We start from the raw sequence: 18,287 nt of genomic DNA on the forward strand, positions 1-18,287 counted from the left end.
GATGTATAAACACAATGGGGTCTAGTGATGTATAAACTCAATGAGGTCTAGTGATGTATAAACACAATGGGGTCTAGTTATAGTGAACCTTCTCCCTGTAGGGATGTATAAACACAATGGGGTCTAGTGATGTATAAACACAATAGGGTCTAGTGATGTATAAACACAATGGGGTCTAGTGATGTATAAACTCAATGAGGTCTAGTGATGTATAAACTCAATGAGGTCTAGTGATGTATAAACACAATAGGGTCTAGTGACAGTCAACCTTCTCCCTGTAGGGATGTATAAACTCAATGAGGTCTAGTGATGTATAAACACAATGGGGTCTAGTGACAGTCAACCTTCTCCCTGTAGGGATGTATAAACTCAATGAGGTCTAGTGATGTATAAACACAATGGGGTCTAGTTATAGTGAACCTTCTCCCTGTAGTGATGTATAAACACAATGGGGTCTAGTGATGTATAAACACAATAGGGTCTAGTGACAGTCAACCTTCTCCCTGTAGGGATGTATAAACACAATGGGGTCTAGTGATGTATAAACACAATGGGGTCTAGTGATGTATAAACACAATGGGGTCTAGTGATGTATAAACACAATGGGGTCTAGTGATGTATAAACTCAATGGGGTCTAGTTATGTATAAACTCAATGGGGTCTAGTGATGTATAAACACAATGAGGTCTAGTGATGTATAAACACAATGGGGTCTAGTGACAGTCAACCGTCTCCCTGTAGGGATGCATAAACACAATGGGGTCTAGTGATGTATAAACTCAATGGGGTCTAGTGACAGTCAACCTTCTCCCTGTAGGGATGTATAAACACAATGAGGTTTAGTGATGTATAAACTCAATGAGGTCTAGTGATGTATAAACACAATAGGGTCTAGTGATGTATAAACACAATGGGGTCTAGTGACAGTCAACCTTCTCCCTGTAGGGATGCATAAACACAATGAGGTCTAGTGATGTATAAACACAATGAGGTCTAGTGACAGTCAACCTTCTCCCTGTAGGGATGTATAAACAGTAGTTGAAGGGGGACCGGTAGGAGCCGGTAGGAACCGGTAGGAGCCCGTTGGAGCGCAGGCGTGAGGTGTCGATGTGTTTGCTGCTGAATTAAGTTGTGTCCCAACGCTTGAATGAGAAACGTCCAGGTTACTTTCTGACTGAAGACGGTTGTTTAAAGTGTCTTCCTAAGAGGGAATAATAACCACTGACTGTTATGTGTTAGGAAGACAGCTCCCATCTGAGATGACCCTACTACATATCTCATTGGTCACTTTCCTCGTCTGTAAACCAATAGACACGGTCTGTGTAGGCCTAACCTTCCTATGTTTGTGTCTGTCTGCGTGGTGTGTGTCTGTCTGCGTGGTGTGTGTCTGTCTGTCTGCGTGGTGTGTGTGTGTGTGTCTGCGTGGTGTGTGTGTGTCTGTCTGCGTGGTGTGTGTGTGTCTGTCTGCGTGGTGTGTGTGTGTGTCTGTCTGCGTGGTGTGTGTGTGTCTGTCTGCGTGGTGTGTGTGTGTCTGTCTGCGTGGTGTGTGTGTGTCTGTCTGCGTGGTGTGTGTGTGTCTGTCTGCGTGGTGTGTGTGTGTCTGTCTGCGTGGTGTGTGTCTGTCTGTCTGCGTGGTGTGTGTGTGTCTGTCTGCGTGGTGTGTGTGTGTCTGTCTGCGTGGTGTGTGTCTGTCTGTCTGCGTGGTGTGTGTGTAGATGACAACAGGCTGGAGGAACTGAAGACTCTGCTGCCTGGACCTGAAGCTTCTTCTCACTTTAAACTCACTGCCATCGACTTTGAGAAGGTACAGATCTCTTTCTACCCCCCTCCCTTTACTCTACCCTCATCTCTCTCCCTCTACTCTACCCTCTCTCTTTACTCTACTCTCATCTCTCTCCCTCTACTCTACTCTCTCCCTCTACTCAACTCTCTCTCTTTACTCTACCCTCTCTACTCTCATCTCTCTCCCTTTACTCTACCCTCTCTACTCTCATCTCTCTCCCTTTACTCTACCCTCTACTCTACTCTCTCCCTCTACTCAACTCTCTCTCTTTACTCTACCCTCTCTACTCTCATCTCTCTCCCTTTACTCTACTCTCTCTCTTTACTCTACCCTCTCTACTCTCATCTCTCTCCCTTTACTCTACCCTCTCTCTTTACTCTACCCTCTCTACTCTCATCTCCCTCCCTTTACTCTACCCTCTACTCGAATCTCTCTCCCTTTACTCTACCCTCTACTCGAATCTCTCTCCTTTACTCTGCCCTCTCCCTTTACTCTACCCTCTCTACTCTAATCTCTCTCCTTTACTCTACCCTCTCCCTTTACTCTACCCTCTCTACTCTAATCTCTCTCCTTTACTCAACCCTCTCTACTCTAATCTCTCTCTTTACTCTACCCTCTCTACTCTAATCTCTCTCCCTTTACTCTACCCTCTCCCTTTACTCTACCCTCTACTCTAATCTCTCTCCCTTTACTCTACCCTCTCTACTCTAATCTCTCTCCCTTTACTCTACCCTCTACTCTAATCTCTCTCCCTTTACTCTACCCTCTCCCTTTACTCTACCCTCTCTCTACTCTAATCTCTCTCCCTTTACTCTACCCTCTCTACTCTAATCTCTCTCCCTTTACTCTACCCTCTACTCTAATCTCTCTCCCTTTACTCTACCCTCTCTACTCTAATCTCTCTCCTTTACTCTACCCTCTCTACTCTAATCTCTCTCCCTTTACTCTACCCTCTACTCTAATCTCTCTCCCTTTACTCTACCCTCTCTCTACTCTAATCTCTCTCCCTTTACTCTACCCTCTCCCTTTACTCTACCCTCTACTCTAATCTCTCTCCCTTTACTCTACCCTCTCTACTCTAATCTCTCTACTCTCTCTACTCTAATCTCTCTCCCTTTACTCTACCCTCTCTACTCTAATCTCTCTCCTTTACTCTACCCTCTCTACTCTAATCTCTCTCCCTTTACTCTACCCTCTCTACTCTAATCTCTCTCCTTTACTCTACCCTCTACTCTAATCTCTCTCCTTTACTCTACTCTCTCTACTCTAATCTCTCTCTTTACTCTACCCTCTCTACTCTAATCTCTCTCCTTTACTCTACCCTCTACTCTAATCTCTCTCCTTTACTCTACTCTCTCTACTCTAATCTCTCTCCCTTTACTCTACCCTCTACTCTAATCTCTCACCCTTTACTCTAATCTCTCTCCCTTTACTCTACCTTCTCTACTCTACCCTCTCTCTCTTTACTCTACCCTCTACTATAATCTCTCTCCCTTTACTCTACCCTCTACTCTAATCTCTCTCCCTTTACTCTACCCTCTCTACTCTAATCTCTCTCCCTTTACTCAACTCTCTCTCTCTTTACTCTACCCTCTCTACTCTAATCTCTCTCCCTTTACTCTACCCTCTCTATTCTAATCTCTCTCCTTTACTCTACTCTCTGTACTCTAATCTCTCTCCCTTTACTCTACCCTCTCTACTCTAATCTCTCTCCTTTACTCTACTCTCTGTACTCTAATCTCTCTCCCTTTACTCTACCCTCTCTACTCTAATCTCTCTCCTTTACTCTACCCTCTCTACTCTAATCTCTCTCCCTTTACTCAACTCTCTCCCTTTACTCTACCCTCTACTCTAATCTCTCTCCCTTTACTCTACCCTCTCTACTCTAATCTCTCTCTCTTTACTCTACCCTCTCTACTCTAATCTCTCTCCCTTTACTCAACTCTCTCCCTTTACTCTACCCTCTACTCTAATCTCTCTCCTTTACTCTACCCTCTCTACTCTAATCTCTCTCCCTTTACTCAACTCTCTCTCTTTACTCTACCCTCTCTACTCTAATCTCTCTCCTTTACTCTACTCTCTCTACTCTAATCTCTCTCCCTTTACTCTACCCTCTCTACTCTAATCTCTCTCCTTTACTCTACTCTCTCTACTCTAATCTCTCTCCCTTTACTCTACCCTCTCTACTCTAATCTCTCCCTTTACTCAACTCTCTCCCTTTACTCTACCCTCTCTACTCTAATCTCTCTCCCTTTACTCTACCCTCTCTACTCTAATCTCTCTCCCTTTACTCTACCCTCTCTACTCTAATCTCTCTCCTTTACTCTACTCTCTCTACTCTAATCTCTCTCCCTTTACTCTACTCTCTCTACTCTAATCTCTCCCTTTACTCAACTCTCTCCCTTTACTCTACCCTCTCTACTCTACCCTCTCCCTTTACTCTACCCTCTCTACTCTAATCTCTCTCCTTTACTCAACCCTCTCTACTCTAATCTCTCTCTTTACTCTACCCTCTCTACTCTAATCTCTCTCCCTTTACTCTACCCTCTCCCTTTACTCTACCCTCTACTCTAATCTCTCTCCCTTTACTCTACCCTCTCTACTCTAATCTCTCTCCCTTTACTCTACCCTCTACTCTAATCTCTCTCCCTTTACTCTACCCTCTCTCTACTCTAATCTCTCTCCCTTTACTCTACCCTCTCCCTTTACTCTACCCTCTCTCTACTCTAATCTCTCTCCCTTTACTCTACCCTCTCTACTCTAATCTCTCTCCCTTTACTCTACCCTCTCCCTTTACTCTACCCTCTACTCTAATCTCTCTCCCTTTACTCTACCCTCTCTACTCTAATCTCTCTACTCTCTCTACTCTAATCTCTCTCCCTTTACTCTACCCTCTCTACTCTAATCTCTCTCCTTTACTCTACCCTCTCTACTCTAATCTCTCTCCCTTTACTCTACCCTCTCTACTCTAATCTCTCTCCTTTACTCTACCCTCTACTCTAATCTCTCTCCTTTACTCTACTCTCTCTACTCTAATCTCTCTCTCTTTACTCTACCCTCTCTACTCTAATCTCTCTCCCTTTACTCTACCCTCTACTCTAATCTCTCACCCTTTACTCTAATCTCTCTCCCTTTACTCTACCTTCTCTACTCTACCCTCTCTCTCTTTACTCTACCCTCTACTATAATCTCTCTCCCTTTACTCTACCCTCTACTCTAATCTCTCTCTCTTTACTCTACCCTCTCTACTCTAATCTCTCTCCCTTTACTCTACCCTCTCTATTCTAATCTCTCTCCTTTACTCTACTCTCTGTACTCTAATCTCTCTCCCTTTACTCTACCCTCTCTACTCTAATCTCTCTCCTTTACTCTACTCTCTGTACTCTAATCTCTCTCCCTTTACTCTACCCTCTCTACTCTAATCTCTCTCCTTTACTCTACCCTCTCTACTCTAATCTCTCTCCCTTTACTCAACTCTCTCCCTTTACTCTACCCTCTACTCTAATCTCTCTCCCTTTACTCTACCCTCTCTACTCTAATCTCTCTCTCTTTACTCTACCCTCTCTACTCTAATCTCTCTCCCTTTACTCAACTCTCTCCCTTTACTCTACCCTCTACTCTAATCTCTCTCCTTTACTCTACCCTCTCTACTCTAATCTCTCTCCCTTTACTCAACTCTCTCTCTTTACTCTACCCTCTCTACTCTAATCTCTCTCCTTTACTCTACCCTCTCTACTCTAATCTCTCTCCTTTACTCTACTCTCTCTACTCTAATCTCTCTCCCTTTACTCTACCCTATCTACTCTAATCTCTCTCCTTTACTCTACTCTCTCTACTCTAATCTCTCTCCCTTTACTCTACCCTCTCTACTCTAATCTCTCCCTTTACTCAACTCTCTCCCTTTACTCTACCCTCTCTACTCTAATCTCTCTCCCTTTACTCTACCCTCTCTATAATCTCTCTCCCTTTACTCTACCCTCTCTACTCTAATCTCTCTCCTTTACTCTACTCTCTCTACTCTAATCTCTCTCCCTTTACTCTACTCTCTCTACTCTAATCTCTCCCTTTACTCAACTCTCTCCCTTTACTCTACCCTCTCTACTCTACCCTCTCCCTTTACTCTACCCTCTCTACTCTAATCTCTCTCCTTTACTCAACCCTCTCTACTCTAATCTCTCTCTTTACTCTACCCTCTCTACTCTAATCTCTCTCCCTTTACTCTACCCTCTCCCTTTACTCTACCCTCTACTCTAATCTCTCTCCCTTTACTCTACCCTCTCTACTCTAATCTCTCTCCCTTTACTCTACCCTCTACTCTAATCTCTCTCCCTTTACTCTACCCTCTCTCTACTCTAATCTCTCTCCCTTTACTCTACCCTCTCCCTTTACTCTACCCTCTCTCTACTCTAATCTCTCTCCCTTTACTCTACCCTCTCTACTCTAATCTCTCTCCCTTTACTCTACCCTCTACTCTAATCTCTCTCCCTTTACTCTACCCTCTCTACTCTAATCTCTCTCCCTTTACTCTACCCTCTCTCTACTCTAATCTCTCTCCCTTTACTCTACCCTCTCTCTACTCTAATCTCTCTCCCTTTACTCTACCCTCTACTCTAATCTCTCTCCCTTTACTCTACCCTCTCTACTCTAATCTCTCTCCTTTACTCTACTCTCTCTACTCTAATCTCTCTCCCTTTACTCTACCCTCTCTACTCTAATCTCTCTCCTTTACTCTACCCTCTACTCTAATCTCTCTCCTTTACTCTACTCTCTCTACTCTAATCTCTCTCTCTTTACTCTACCCTCTCTACTCTAATCTCTCTCCCTTTACTCTACCCTCTACTCTAATCTCTCACCCTTTACTCTAATCTCTCTCCCTTTACTCTACCTTCTCTACTCTACCCTCTCTCTCTTTACTCTACCCTCTACTATAATCTCTCTCCCTTTACTCTACCCTCTACTCTAATCTCTCTCCCTTTACTCTACCCTCTCTACTCTAATCTCTCTCCCTTTACTCAACTCTCTCTCTCTTTACTCTACCCTCTCTACTCTAATCTCTCTCCCTTTACTCTACCCTCTCTATTCTAATCTCTCTCCTTTACTCTACTCTCTGTACTCTAATCTCTCTCCCTTTACTCTACCCTCTCTACTCTAATCTCTCTCCTTTACTCTACCCTCTCTACTCTAATCTCTCTCCCTTTACTCAACTCTCTCCCTTTACTCTACCCTCTACTCTAATCTCTCTCCCTTTACTCTACCCTCTCTACTCTAATCTCTCTCTCTTTACTCTACCCTCTCTACTCTAATCTCTCTCCCTTTTCTCAACTCTCTCCCTTTACTCTACCCTCTACTCTAATCTCTCTCCTTTACTCTACCCTCTCTACTCTAATCTCTCTCCCTTTACTCAACTCTCTCTCTTTACTCTACCCTCTCTACTCTAATCTCTCTCCTTTACTCTACCCTCTCTACTCTAATCTCTCTCCTTTACTCTACTCTCTCTACTCTAATCTCTCTCCCTTTACTCTACCCTCTCTACTCTAATCTCTCTCCTTTACTCTACTCTCTCTACTCTAATCTCTCTCCCTTTACTCTACCCTCTCTACTCTAATCTCTCCCTTTACTCAACTCTCTCCCTTTACTCTACCCTCTCTACTCTAATCTCTCTCCCTTTACTCTACCCTCTCTATAATCTCTCTCCCTTTACTCTACCCTCTCTACTCTAATCTCTCTCCTTTACTCTACTCTCTCTACTCTAATCTCTCTCCCTTTACTCTACCCTCTACTCTAATCTCTCTCCTTTACTCTACTCTCTCTACTCTAATCTCTCTCCCTCTACTCAACTCTCTCCCTTTACTCTACCCTCTCTACTCTACTCTGTACTCTAATCTCTCTCCCTTTACTCTACCCTCTCTACTCTAATCTCTCTCCTTTACTCTACTCTCTCTACTCTAATCTCTCTCCCTTTACTCTACCCTCTACTCTAATCTCTCTCCTTTACTCTACTCTCTCTACTCTAATCTCTCTCCCTCTACTCAACTCTCTCCCTTTACTCTACCCTCTCTACTCTACTCTGTACTCTAATCTCTCTCCCTTTACTCTACCCTCTCTACTCTAATCTCTCTCCTTTACTCTACCCTCTCTACTCTAATCTCTCTCCCTTTACTCAACTCTCTCTACTCTAATCTCTCTCCTTTACTCAACTCTCTCTTTACTCTATTCTCTCTCCTTTACTCTACCCTCTCTACTCTAATCTCTCTCCCTTTACTCTACCCTCTCTATTCTAATCTCTCTCCTTTACTCTACTCTCTCTACTCTAATCTCTCTCCTTTACTCAACTCTCTCTTTACTCTACCCTCTCTACTCTAATCTCTCTCCTTTACTCTACCCTCTCTACTCTAATCTCTCTCCCTTTACTCTACCCTCTCTATTCTAATCTCTCTCCTTTACTCTACTCTCTCTTTACTCTAATCTCTCTCCTTTACTCAACTCTCTCTTTACTCTACCCTCTCTACTCTAATCTCTCTCCCTTTACTCAACTCTCTCTCTTTACTCTACCCTCTCTACTCTAATCTCTCTCCTTTACTCTACCCTCTCTACTCTAATCTCTCTCCCTTTACTCTACCCTCTCTACTCTAATCTCTCTCCCTTTACTCTACCCTCTCTACTCTAATCTCTCTCCCTTTACTATACCCTCTCTACTCTAATCTCTCTCCCTTTACTCTACCCTCTCTACTCTAATATCTCTCCTTTACTCTACCCTCTCTACTCTAATCTCTCTCCCTTTACTCAACTCTCTCTCTTTACTCTACCCTCTCTACTCTAATCTCTCTCCTTTACTCTACCCTCTCTACTCTAATCTCTCTCCCTTTACTCTACCCTCTCTATTCTAATCTCTCTCCTTTACTCTACTCTCTCTACTCTAATCTCTCTCCTTTACTCAACTCTCTCTTTACTCTACCCTCTCTACTCTAATCTCTCTCCCTTTACTCTACCCTCTCTACTCTAATCTCTCTCCCTTTACTCTACCCTCTCTATTCTAATCTCTCTCCCTTTACTCTACCCTCTCTACTCTAATCTCTCTCCCTTTACTCTACCCTCTCTACTCTAATCTCTCTCCCTTTACTCTACCCTCTCTACTCTAATCTCTCTCCCTTTACTCTACCCTCTACTCTAATCTCTCTCCTTTACTCTACTCTCTCTACTCTAATCTCTCTCCCTCTACTCAACTCTCTCCCTTTACTCTACCCTCTCTACTCTACTCTGTACTCTAATCTCTCTCCCTTTACTCTACCCTCTCTACTCTAATCTCTCTCCTTTACTCTACTCTCTCTACTCTAATCTCTCTCCCTTTACTCTACCCTCTCTACTCTCTCCCTTTACTCAACTCTCTCTCTTTACTCTAATCTCTCTCCCTTTACTCTACCCTCTCTACTCTAATCTCTCTCCCTTTACTCTACCCTCTCTACTCTAATCTCTCTCCCTTTACTCTACTCTCTACTCTAATCTCTCTCCTTTACTCTACTCTCTCTACTCTAATCTCTCTCCTTTACTCTACCCTCTCTACTCTAATCTCTCTCCTTTACTCTCTCTACTCTCACCTTTCGAGTCCTGTCATACTTACATCCTCAACCCTTTCCATTTGTGTGTTTGATTAACTGTGTGACTGTTCCAGGATGATGACTCTAATTTCCACATGGACTTCATCGTGGCGGCGTCCAACCTACGAGCAGAGAACTATCACATTCCCCCTGCCGACAGACACAAGGTGGGTGAACACTGACATGTCCCTCCACACAGCCATTGATGTCACATTTCCACCAGACTTTTGACTTGAGATGCAGGCTTTTCTGTTTCCTCCGAAGGCCTGGAGCAAAACAAGCCCCAAGAAGGCTGTTCAGATGTCTATCTGACTCCTCTCCAGAAAGATCATTCTGCCATGGCAACCACCATATACTGTCTGTCTCTTCTCTCTCCTCTCTCTCCTCCCTCTCTTCTCTCTCTCTCTCCTCCCTCTCTTCTCTCTCTCTCTCCTCCCTCTCTTCTCTCTCTCTCTCCTCCCTCTCTTCTCTCTCTCTCTCCTCCCTCTCTTCTCTCTCTCTCTCTCTCCTCCCTCTCTTCTCTCTCCCTCTCCTCCCTCTCTTCTCTCTCCCTCTCCTCCCTCTCTTCTCTCTCTCTCTCTCTCCTCCCTCTCTCTTCTCTCTCTCCTCCCTCTCTCTTCTCTCTCTCCTCCCTCTCTCTTCTCTCTCTCCTCCCTCTCTCTTCTCTCTCTCCTCCCTCTCTCTTCTCTCTCTCCTCCCTCTCTCTTCTCTCTCTCCTCCCTCTCTCTTCTCTCTTCTCTCTCCTCCCTCTCTCCTCCCTCTCTCTTCTCTCTCCTCCTTCTCTCTTCTCTCTCCTCCTTCTCTCTTCTCTCTCCTCCTTCTCTCTTCTCTCTCCTCCCTCTCTCTTCTCTCTCCTCCCTCTCTCTTCTCTCTCCTCCCTCTCTCTTCTCTCTCCTCCTTCTCTCTTCTCTCTCCTCCCTCTCTCTTCTCTCTCCTCCTTCTCTCTTCTCTCTCCTCCCTCTCTCTTCTCTCTCCTCCTTCTCTCTTCTCTCTCCTCCTTCTCTCTTCTCTCTCCTCCTTCTCTCTTCTCTCTCCTCCTTCTCTCTTCTCTCTCCTCCCTCTCTCTTCTCTCTCCTCCCTCTCTCTTCTCTCTTCTCTCCTCTATCTCTCTCCTCCCTCTATCTCTCTCTCTCATCTCTCTCTCTTCTCTCCCCCTCTCTCCAGAGTAAGCTGATAGCTGGGAAGATCATTCCTGCGATAGCGACCACCACGTCAGCGGTCGTAGGTCTGGTCTGTCTGGAGCTCATCAAGATCGTTCAGGGACACAAGAAGGTGGAGTCTTTTAAGAACGGCTTCATGAATCTGGCGCTGCCGTTCTTCACCTTCTCAGAACCCATCTCTGCTCCCAGCCACAAGGTACAGGACCGGGGAGGCCTTCCCACCCCCCTGAACAAGACCAGACGACCCAATCATTTTCCCTCTGTGTGAACGTTTTGTCTTGGACTGCAACACGGTGGCATAAGACCTGTACAATCCTCCAGACTGGGGCTTTAGGGAGGGAGGGGGAATTAAAACCTTTCCTGTGCTGCAAAGTGGAAACTCAGCATGGTCTAGAACCTTCTAGTCCATGGGTTACTGTTGGATGAGTGTTAATCAATACCTAGACAGGATCATCAATACCTAGACAGGATCCACTGTTTCATCAATACCTAGACAGTATCAATACCTAGACAGGATCTACTGTTTCATCAATAGCTAGACAGTATCAATACCTAGACAGGATGTACTGTTTCATCAATACCTAGACAGGATCTACTGTTTCATCAATTCCTAGACAGCATCCACTGTTTCATCAATTCCTAGACAGGATCCACCACTTCGTCAATTCCTAGACAGGATCCACCACTTCATCAATACCTAGACAGTATCATCAATACCTAGACAGGATCTCTTGTTTTATCAATTCCTAGACAGGATCCACTGTTTCATCAATTCCTAGACAGGATCTACTGTTTCATCAATACCTAGACAGAATCTACCGTTTCATCAATACCTAGACAGGATCATCAATACCTAGACAGAATCTACCGTTTCATCAATACCTAGACAGGATCCACTGTGTCATCAATACCTAGACAGGATCCACTGTGTCATCAATACCTAGACAGGATCCACTGTTTCATCAATACCTAGACAGGATCCACTGTTTCACCAATACCTAGACAGGATCTACCGTTTCATCAATACCTAGACAGGATCATCAATACCTAGACGGTATCTACCGTTTCATCAATACCTAGACAGTATCAATACCTAGACGGTATCTACTGTTTCAATACCTAAACAGGATCATCAATACCTAGACAGGATCATCAATACCTAGACAGGATCATCAATACCTAGACAGGATCCACTGTTTCATCAATACCTAGACAGGATCATCAATACCTAGACAGGATCTACTGTTTCATCAATACCTAGACAGGATCATCAATACCTAGACAGTATCATCAATACCTAGACAGGATCCACTGTTTCATCAATACCTAGACAGGATCATCAATACCTAGACAGGATCATCAATACCTAGACAGGATCCACTGTTTCATCAATACCTAGACAGGATCATCAATACCTAGACAGGATCATCAATACCTAGACAGGATCCACTGTTTCATCAATACCTAGACAGGATCATCAATACCTAGACAGGATCATCAATACCTAGACAGGATCCACTGTTTCATCAATATCTAAACAGTATCAATACCTAGACAGTATCTACTGTTTCATCAATATCTAGATGGTTCTCTGTGTAGTGCTGTAGTAGACGGTTCTCTGTGTAGTGCTGTAGTAGACGGTTCTCTGTGTAGTGCTGTAGTAGACGGTTCTCTGTGTAGTGCTGTAGTAGATGGTTCTCTGTGTAGTGCTGTAGTAGATGGTTCTCTGTGTAGTGCTGTAGTAGATGGTTCTCTGTGTAGTGCTGTAGTAGATGGTTCTCTGTGTAGTGCTGTAGTAGATGGTTCTCTGTGTAGTGCTGTAGTAGACGGTTCTCTGTGTAGTGCTGTAGTAGACGGTTCTCTGTGTAGTGCTGTAGTAGACGGTTCTCTGTGTAGTGCTGTAGTAGACGGTTCTCTGTGTAGTGCTGTAGTAGACGGTTCTCTGTGTAGTGCTGTAGTAGACGGTTCTCTGTAGTGCTGTAGTAGACGGTTCTCTGTGTAGTGCTGTAGTAGACGGTTCTCTGTGTAGTGCTGTAGTAGACGGTTCTCTGTGTAGTGCTGTAGTAGACGGTTCTCTGTGTAGTGCTGTAGTAGACGGTTCTCTGTGTAGTGCTGTAGTAGACGGTTCTCTGTGTAGTGCTGTAGTAGACGGTTCTCTGTGTAGTGCTGTAGTAGATGGTTCTCTGTGTAGTGCTGTAGTAGACGGTTCTCTGTGTAGTGCTGTAGTAGACGGTTCTCTGTGTAGTGCTGTAGTAGACGGTTCTCTGTGTAGTGCTGTAGTAGACGGTTCTCTGTGTAGTGCTGTAGTAGACGGTTCTCTGTGTAGTGCTGTAGTAGATGGTTCTCTGTGTAGTGCTGTAGTAGACGGTTCTCTGTGTAGTGATGTAGTAGACGGTTCTCTGTGTAGTGCTGTAGTAGATGGTTCTCTGTGTAGTGCTGTAGTAGATGGTTCTCTGTGTAGTGCTGTAGTAGACGGTTCTCTGTGTAGTGCTGTAGTAGACGGTTCTCTGTGTAGTGCTGTAGTAGACGGTTCTCTGTGTAGTGCTGTAGTAGACGGTTCTCTGTGTAGTGCTGTAGTAGACGGTTCTCTGTGTAGTGCTGTAGTAGACGGTTCTCTGTGTAGTGCTGTAGTAGACGGTTCTCTGTGTAGTGCTGTAGTAGACGGTTCTCTGTGTAGTGCTGTAGTAGACGGTTCTCTGTGTAGTGCTGTAGTAGACGGTTCTCTGTGTAGTGCTGTAGTAGACGGTTCTCTGTGTAGTGCTGTAGTAGACGGTTCTCTGTGTAGTGCTGTAGTAGACGGTTCTCTGTGTAGTGCTGTAGTAGACGGTTCTCTGTGTAGTGCTGTAGTAGACGGTTCTCTGTGTAGTGCTGTAGTAGACGGTTCTCTGTGTAGTGCTGTAGTAGACGGTTCTCTGTGTAGTGCTGTAGTAGACGGTTCTCTGTGTAGTGATGTAGTAGACGGTTCTCTGTGTAGTGCTGTAGTAGACGGTTCTCTGTGTAGTGCTGTAGTAGACGGTTCTCTGTGTAGTGCTGTAGTAGACGGTTCTCTGTGTAGTGCTGTAGTAGACGGTTCTCTGTGTAGTGCTGTAGTAGACGGTTCTCTGTGTAGTGCTGTAGTAGACGGTTCTCTGTGTAGTGCTGTAGTAGACGGTTCTCTGTGTAGTGCTGTAGTAGACGGTTCTCTGTGTAGTGCTGTAGTAGACGGTTCTCTGTGTAGTGCTGTAGTAGACGGTTCTCTGTGTAGTGCTGTAGTAGACGGTTCTCTGTGTAGTGCTGTAGTAGACGGTTCTCTGTGTAGTGCTGTAGTAGACGGTTCTCTGTGTAGTGCTGTAGTAGACGGTTCTCTGTGTAGTGCTGTAGTAGACGGTTCTCTGTGTAGTGCTGTAGTAGACGGTTCTCTGTGTAGTGCTGTAGTAGACGGTTCTCTGTGTAGTGCTGTAGTAGATGGTTCTCTGTGTAGTGCTGTAGTAGATGGTTCTCTGTGTAGTGCTGTAGTAGACGGTTCTCTGTGTAGTGCTGTAGTAGACGGTTCTCTGTGTAGTGCTGTAGTAGACGGTTCTCTGTGTAGTGCTGTAGTAGACGGTTCTCTGTGTAGTGCTGTAGTAGATGGTTCTCTGTGTAGTGCTGTAGTAGACAGGCCAATCATTTAGTGTTGAAGCACTAACAGATATTCTCCCCTCTCTCTCCCTCCCCCATCTCTCTCTCTCCCCTCTCCATCTCTCCATCTCTCCCCTCTCCATCTCTCCCCCCTCCATCTCTCCCCTCTCCATCTCTCCCCTCTCCATCTCTCCCCTCTCCATCTCTCCCCTCTCCATCTCTCCCCTCTCCATCTCTCCCCCCTCCATCTCTCCCCTCTCCATCTCTCCCCTCTCCATCTCTCCCCTCTCCATCTCTCCCCTCTCCATCTCTCCCCCCTCCATCTCTCCCCTCTCCATCTCTCCCCTCTCCATCTCTCCCTCCATCTCTCCCCTCTCCATCTCTCCCCTCTCCATCTCTCCCCCCTCCATCTCTCCCCTCTCCATCTCTCCCCTCTCCATCTCTCCCCTCTCCATCTCTCCCCTCTCCATCTCTCCCCTCTCCATCTCTCCCCTCTCCATCTCTCCCCCCTCCATCTCTCCCCTCTCCATCTCTCCCCTCTCCATCTCTCCCCTCTCCATCTCTCCCCTCTCCATCTCTCCCCTCTCCATCTCTCCCCTCTCCATCTCTCCCCTCTCCATCTCTCCCCTCTCCATCTCTCCCCTCTCCATGTCTCCCCCCATCTCTCCCCTCCCTCCACCTCTCCCCTCTCCATCTCTCCCCTCTCCATCTCTCCCTCCATCTCTCCCCTCTCCATCTCTCCCCCCTCCATCTCTCCTCCCTCCATCTCTCCCCCCTCCATCTCTCCCCCCTCCATCTCTCCCCTCTCCGTCTCCCCCCATCTCTCCTCTCCCTCCACCTCTCCCCCCATCTCTCCCCTCTCCATCTCTCCCCCCTCCATCTCTCCCCCCTCCATCTCTCCCCCCTCCATCTCTCCCCCCTCCACCTCTCCCCCCTCCATCTCTCCCCTCTCCATCTCTCCCCTCTCCATCTCTCCCCTCTCCATGTCTCCTCCCATCTCTCCCCTCTCCATCTCTCCCCTCTCCATGTCTCCTCCCATCTCTCCCCTCCCTCCACCTCTCCCCCCATCTCTCCCCTCTCCATCTCTCCCCCCATCTCTCCCCCCATCTCTCCCCTCTCCATCTCTCCCCCCTCCATCTCTCCCCTCTCCATCTCTCCCCTCTCCATCTCTCCCCTCTCCATCTCTCCCCTCTCCATCTCTCCCCCCTCCATCTCTCCCCCCTCCATCTCTCCCCCCTCCATCTCTCCCCTCTCCATCTCTCCCCTCTCCATGTCTCCTCCCATCTCTCCCCTCCCTCCACCTCTCCCCCCATCTCTCCCCTCTCCATGTCTCCCTCCACCTCTCCCCCCATCTCTCCCCTCTCCATCTCTCCCCCCATCTCTCCCCTCTCCATCTCTCCTCTCCCTCCATAGTACTATGAGATTGACTGGTCTCTGTGGGATCGTTTTGAGGTGAAGGGTCTGCAGGCCAATGGAGAGGAGATGACCCTCCGACAGTTCCTTGACTACTTCAAGGTACCCCTGACTTTCTGTGCTTAGGTGGACTTTCTCTTCCTCCTGTTACCCTGCTGTCTCGATGCTCTTCCTCCTCTCACCCTGCTGTCTCGGTGCTCTTCCTCCTCTCACCCTGCTGTCTCGGTGCTCTTCCTCCTCTCACCCTGCTGTCTCGGTGCTCTTCCTCCTCTCACCCTGCTGTCTCGATGCTCTTCCTCCTCTCACCCTGCTGTCTCGATGCTCTTCCTCCTCTCACCCTGCTGTCTCGATGCCCTTCCTCCTCTCACCCTGCTGTCTCGGTGCTCTTCCTCCTCTCACCCTGCTGTCTCGGTGCTCTTCCTCCTCTCACCCTGCTGTCTCGGTGCTCTTCCTCCTCTCACCCTGCTGTCTCGGTGCTCTTCCTCCTCTCACCCTGCTGTCTCGGTGCTCTTCCTCTCACCCTGCTGTCTCGGTGCCCTTCCTCCTCTCACCCTGCTGTCTCGGTGCCCTTCCTCCTCTCACCCTGCTGTCTCGGTGCCCTTCCTCCTCTCACCCTGCTGTCTCGATGCTCTTCCTCCTCTCACCCTGCTGTCTCGGTGCCCTTCCTCCTGTCACCCTGCTGTCTCGATGCTATTCCTCCTCTCACCCTGCTGTCTCGGTGCCCTTCCTCCTGTCACCCTGCTGTCTCGGTGCTCTTCCTCCTCTCACCCTGCTGTCTCGGTGCCCTTCCTCCTGTCACCCTGCTGTCTCGATGCTCTTCCTCCTCTCACCCTGCTGTCTCGGTGCCCTTCCTCCTGTCACCCTGCTGTCTCGATGCTCTTCCTCTCACCCTGCTGTCTCGATGCCCTTCCTCCTGTCACCCTGCTGTCTCGATGCTCTTCCTCCTCTCACCCTGCTGTCTCGGTGCCCTTCCTCCTCTCAACCTGCTGTCTCGGTGCCCTTCCTCCTCTCACCCTGCTGTCTCGGTGCCCTTCCTCCTCTCACCCTGCTGTCTCGATGCCCTTCCTCCTCTCACCCTGCTGTCTCGGTGCCCTTCCTCCTGTCACCCTGCTGTCTCGATGCTCTTCCTCCTGTCACCCTGCTGTCTCGATGCCCTTCCTCCTCTCACCCTGCTGTCTCGGTGCCCTTCCTCCTCTCACCCTGCTGTCTCGGTGCCCTTCCTCCTCTCACCCTGCTGTCTCGGTGCTCTTCCTCCTGTCACCCTGCTGTCTCGGTGCCCTTCCTCCTCTCACCCTGCTGTCTCGGTGCTCTTCCTCCTCTCTGTCTCCCCTGTAGAATGAGCATCAGTTGGAGATCACCATGCTGTCTCAGGGAGTCTCCATGCTCTACTCCTTCTTCATGCCTGCAGCTAAACTCAAGGAGAGGCTGCTGTTACCGTGAGTTCCGTGGTTTGTGTTCAGAAATATGGGACTTCCTGCCCTGATTGAGATGAATGTCTGAAATGGAAGAATCAAATGTTTTATTGACGGTTGACAACAGGAAGGAGCAGAACTTAAAACATGAGAATCTGAAGTTTCTCCATTTACTGGAGATGGCTTGTTTAAAATGTTGAGTCTGTTCTCTCCCTTGCTCCCACCTCCTCTCCTCCTCTCTCCTCTCCAGGATGACAGAGATTGTGACCAAGGTTTCTAAGAAGAAGCTGGGGAAGCATGTTAAAGCCCTGGTTTTCGAGCTGTGCTGCAACGACCTGACTGACGAAGATGTGGAGGTTCCCTACGTCAGATACACCATCCGCTGAACCAACACACACACACACACACACCGGGGAATCACCGAGGAGAGAAGGCTTTGGATAAGTCACTTGGTTTAAATGGTTATTGGAGCACTGATTGGTTGAGAGGATGAGTCCAAAATGGCACCCTATTCCCTATATAGTACATGACTTTTGACCACTCAAAGTGTTGTATTGTATAGCGTGTCATTGGGGCTGGTGTTACCAGGCGCTGTGATGTGTTGTGTTGAGGGATGAAGGAGTTTGTATATTGGACTTTTTAGACTTTCTGTGTATCTGCTTATTTTAATGCTATTAAGGGTTTAGTGTCTCTACCGTCTCCCTGTACCCTACTGCTCTGGTTCCCTGTACCCTACCACTCTGGTTCCCTGTACCCTACCACTCTAGTTCCCTGTACCCTACCGCTCTAGTTCCCTGTACCCTACCACTCTGGTTCCCTGTACCCTACCACTCTAGTTCCCTGTACCCTACCGCTCTGGTTCCCTGTACCCTACCACTCTAGTTCCCTGTACCCTACCACTCTGGTTCCCTGTACCCTACCGCTCTAGTTCCCTGTACCCTACCGCTCTGGTTCCCTGTACCCTACCACTCTGGTTCCCTGTACCCTACTGCTCTGGTTCCCTGTACCCTACCTCTCTGGTTTCCTGTACCCTACCACTCTGGTTCCCTGTACCCTACCACTCTTGTTCCCTGTACCCTACCACTCTGGTTCCCTGTACCCTACTGCTCTGGTTCCCTGTACCCTACCACTCTGGTTCCCTGTACCCTACCACTCTGGTTCCCTGTACCCTACCTCTCTGGTTTCCTGTACCCTACCACTCTGGTTCCCTGTACCCTACCGCTCTGGTTCCCTGTACCCTACCGCTCTAGTTCCCTGTACCCTACCGCTCTGGTTCCCTGTACCCTACCACTCTGGTTCCCTGTACCCTACCACTCTGGTTCCCTGT

The 18,287-nt window shown here is 47.5% G+C and overlaps 1 protein-coding gene across 5 annotated transcripts in view; it reads left to right on the forward strand.

The window, feature by feature from the left end:
- The window catches only part of LOC110531294 (ubiquitin-like modifier-activating enzyme 1), a 53,156-nt gene extending 35,483 nt beyond the window's left edge, over nt 1-17,673 (forward strand). For all 5 annotated transcript variants that reach the window (XM_036973635.1, XM_036973638.1, XM_036973639.1 and 2 more), the window contains exons 19-24: nt 1,716-1,804; nt 9,453-9,545; nt 10,543-10,734; nt 15,549-15,650; nt 16,884-16,984; nt 17,211-17,673. In XM_036973635.1, coding sequence (XP_036829530.1) covers nt 1,716-1,804; nt 9,453-9,545; nt 10,543-10,734; nt 15,549-15,650; nt 16,884-16,984; nt 17,211-17,346 — 713 coding nt within the window. In that variant the 3' untranslated portion in view covers nt 17,347-17,673. The remainder of the gene's footprint in view (nt 1-1,715; nt 1,805-9,452; nt 9,546-10,542; nt 10,735-15,548; nt 15,651-16,883; nt 16,985-17,210) is intronic.
- The last annotated feature ends 614 nt before the right edge of the window (nt 17,674-18,287 follow it).

The sequence above is a fragment of the Oncorhynchus mykiss genome, unplaced genomic scaffold (genome assembly GCF_013265735.2).
Source record: "Oncorhynchus mykiss isolate Arlee unplaced genomic scaffold, USDA_OmykA_1.1 un_scaffold_279, whole genome shotgun sequence".
Classification (NCBI taxonomy): domain Eukaryota; kingdom Metazoa; phylum Chordata; class Actinopteri; order Salmoniformes; family Salmonidae; genus Oncorhynchus; species Oncorhynchus mykiss.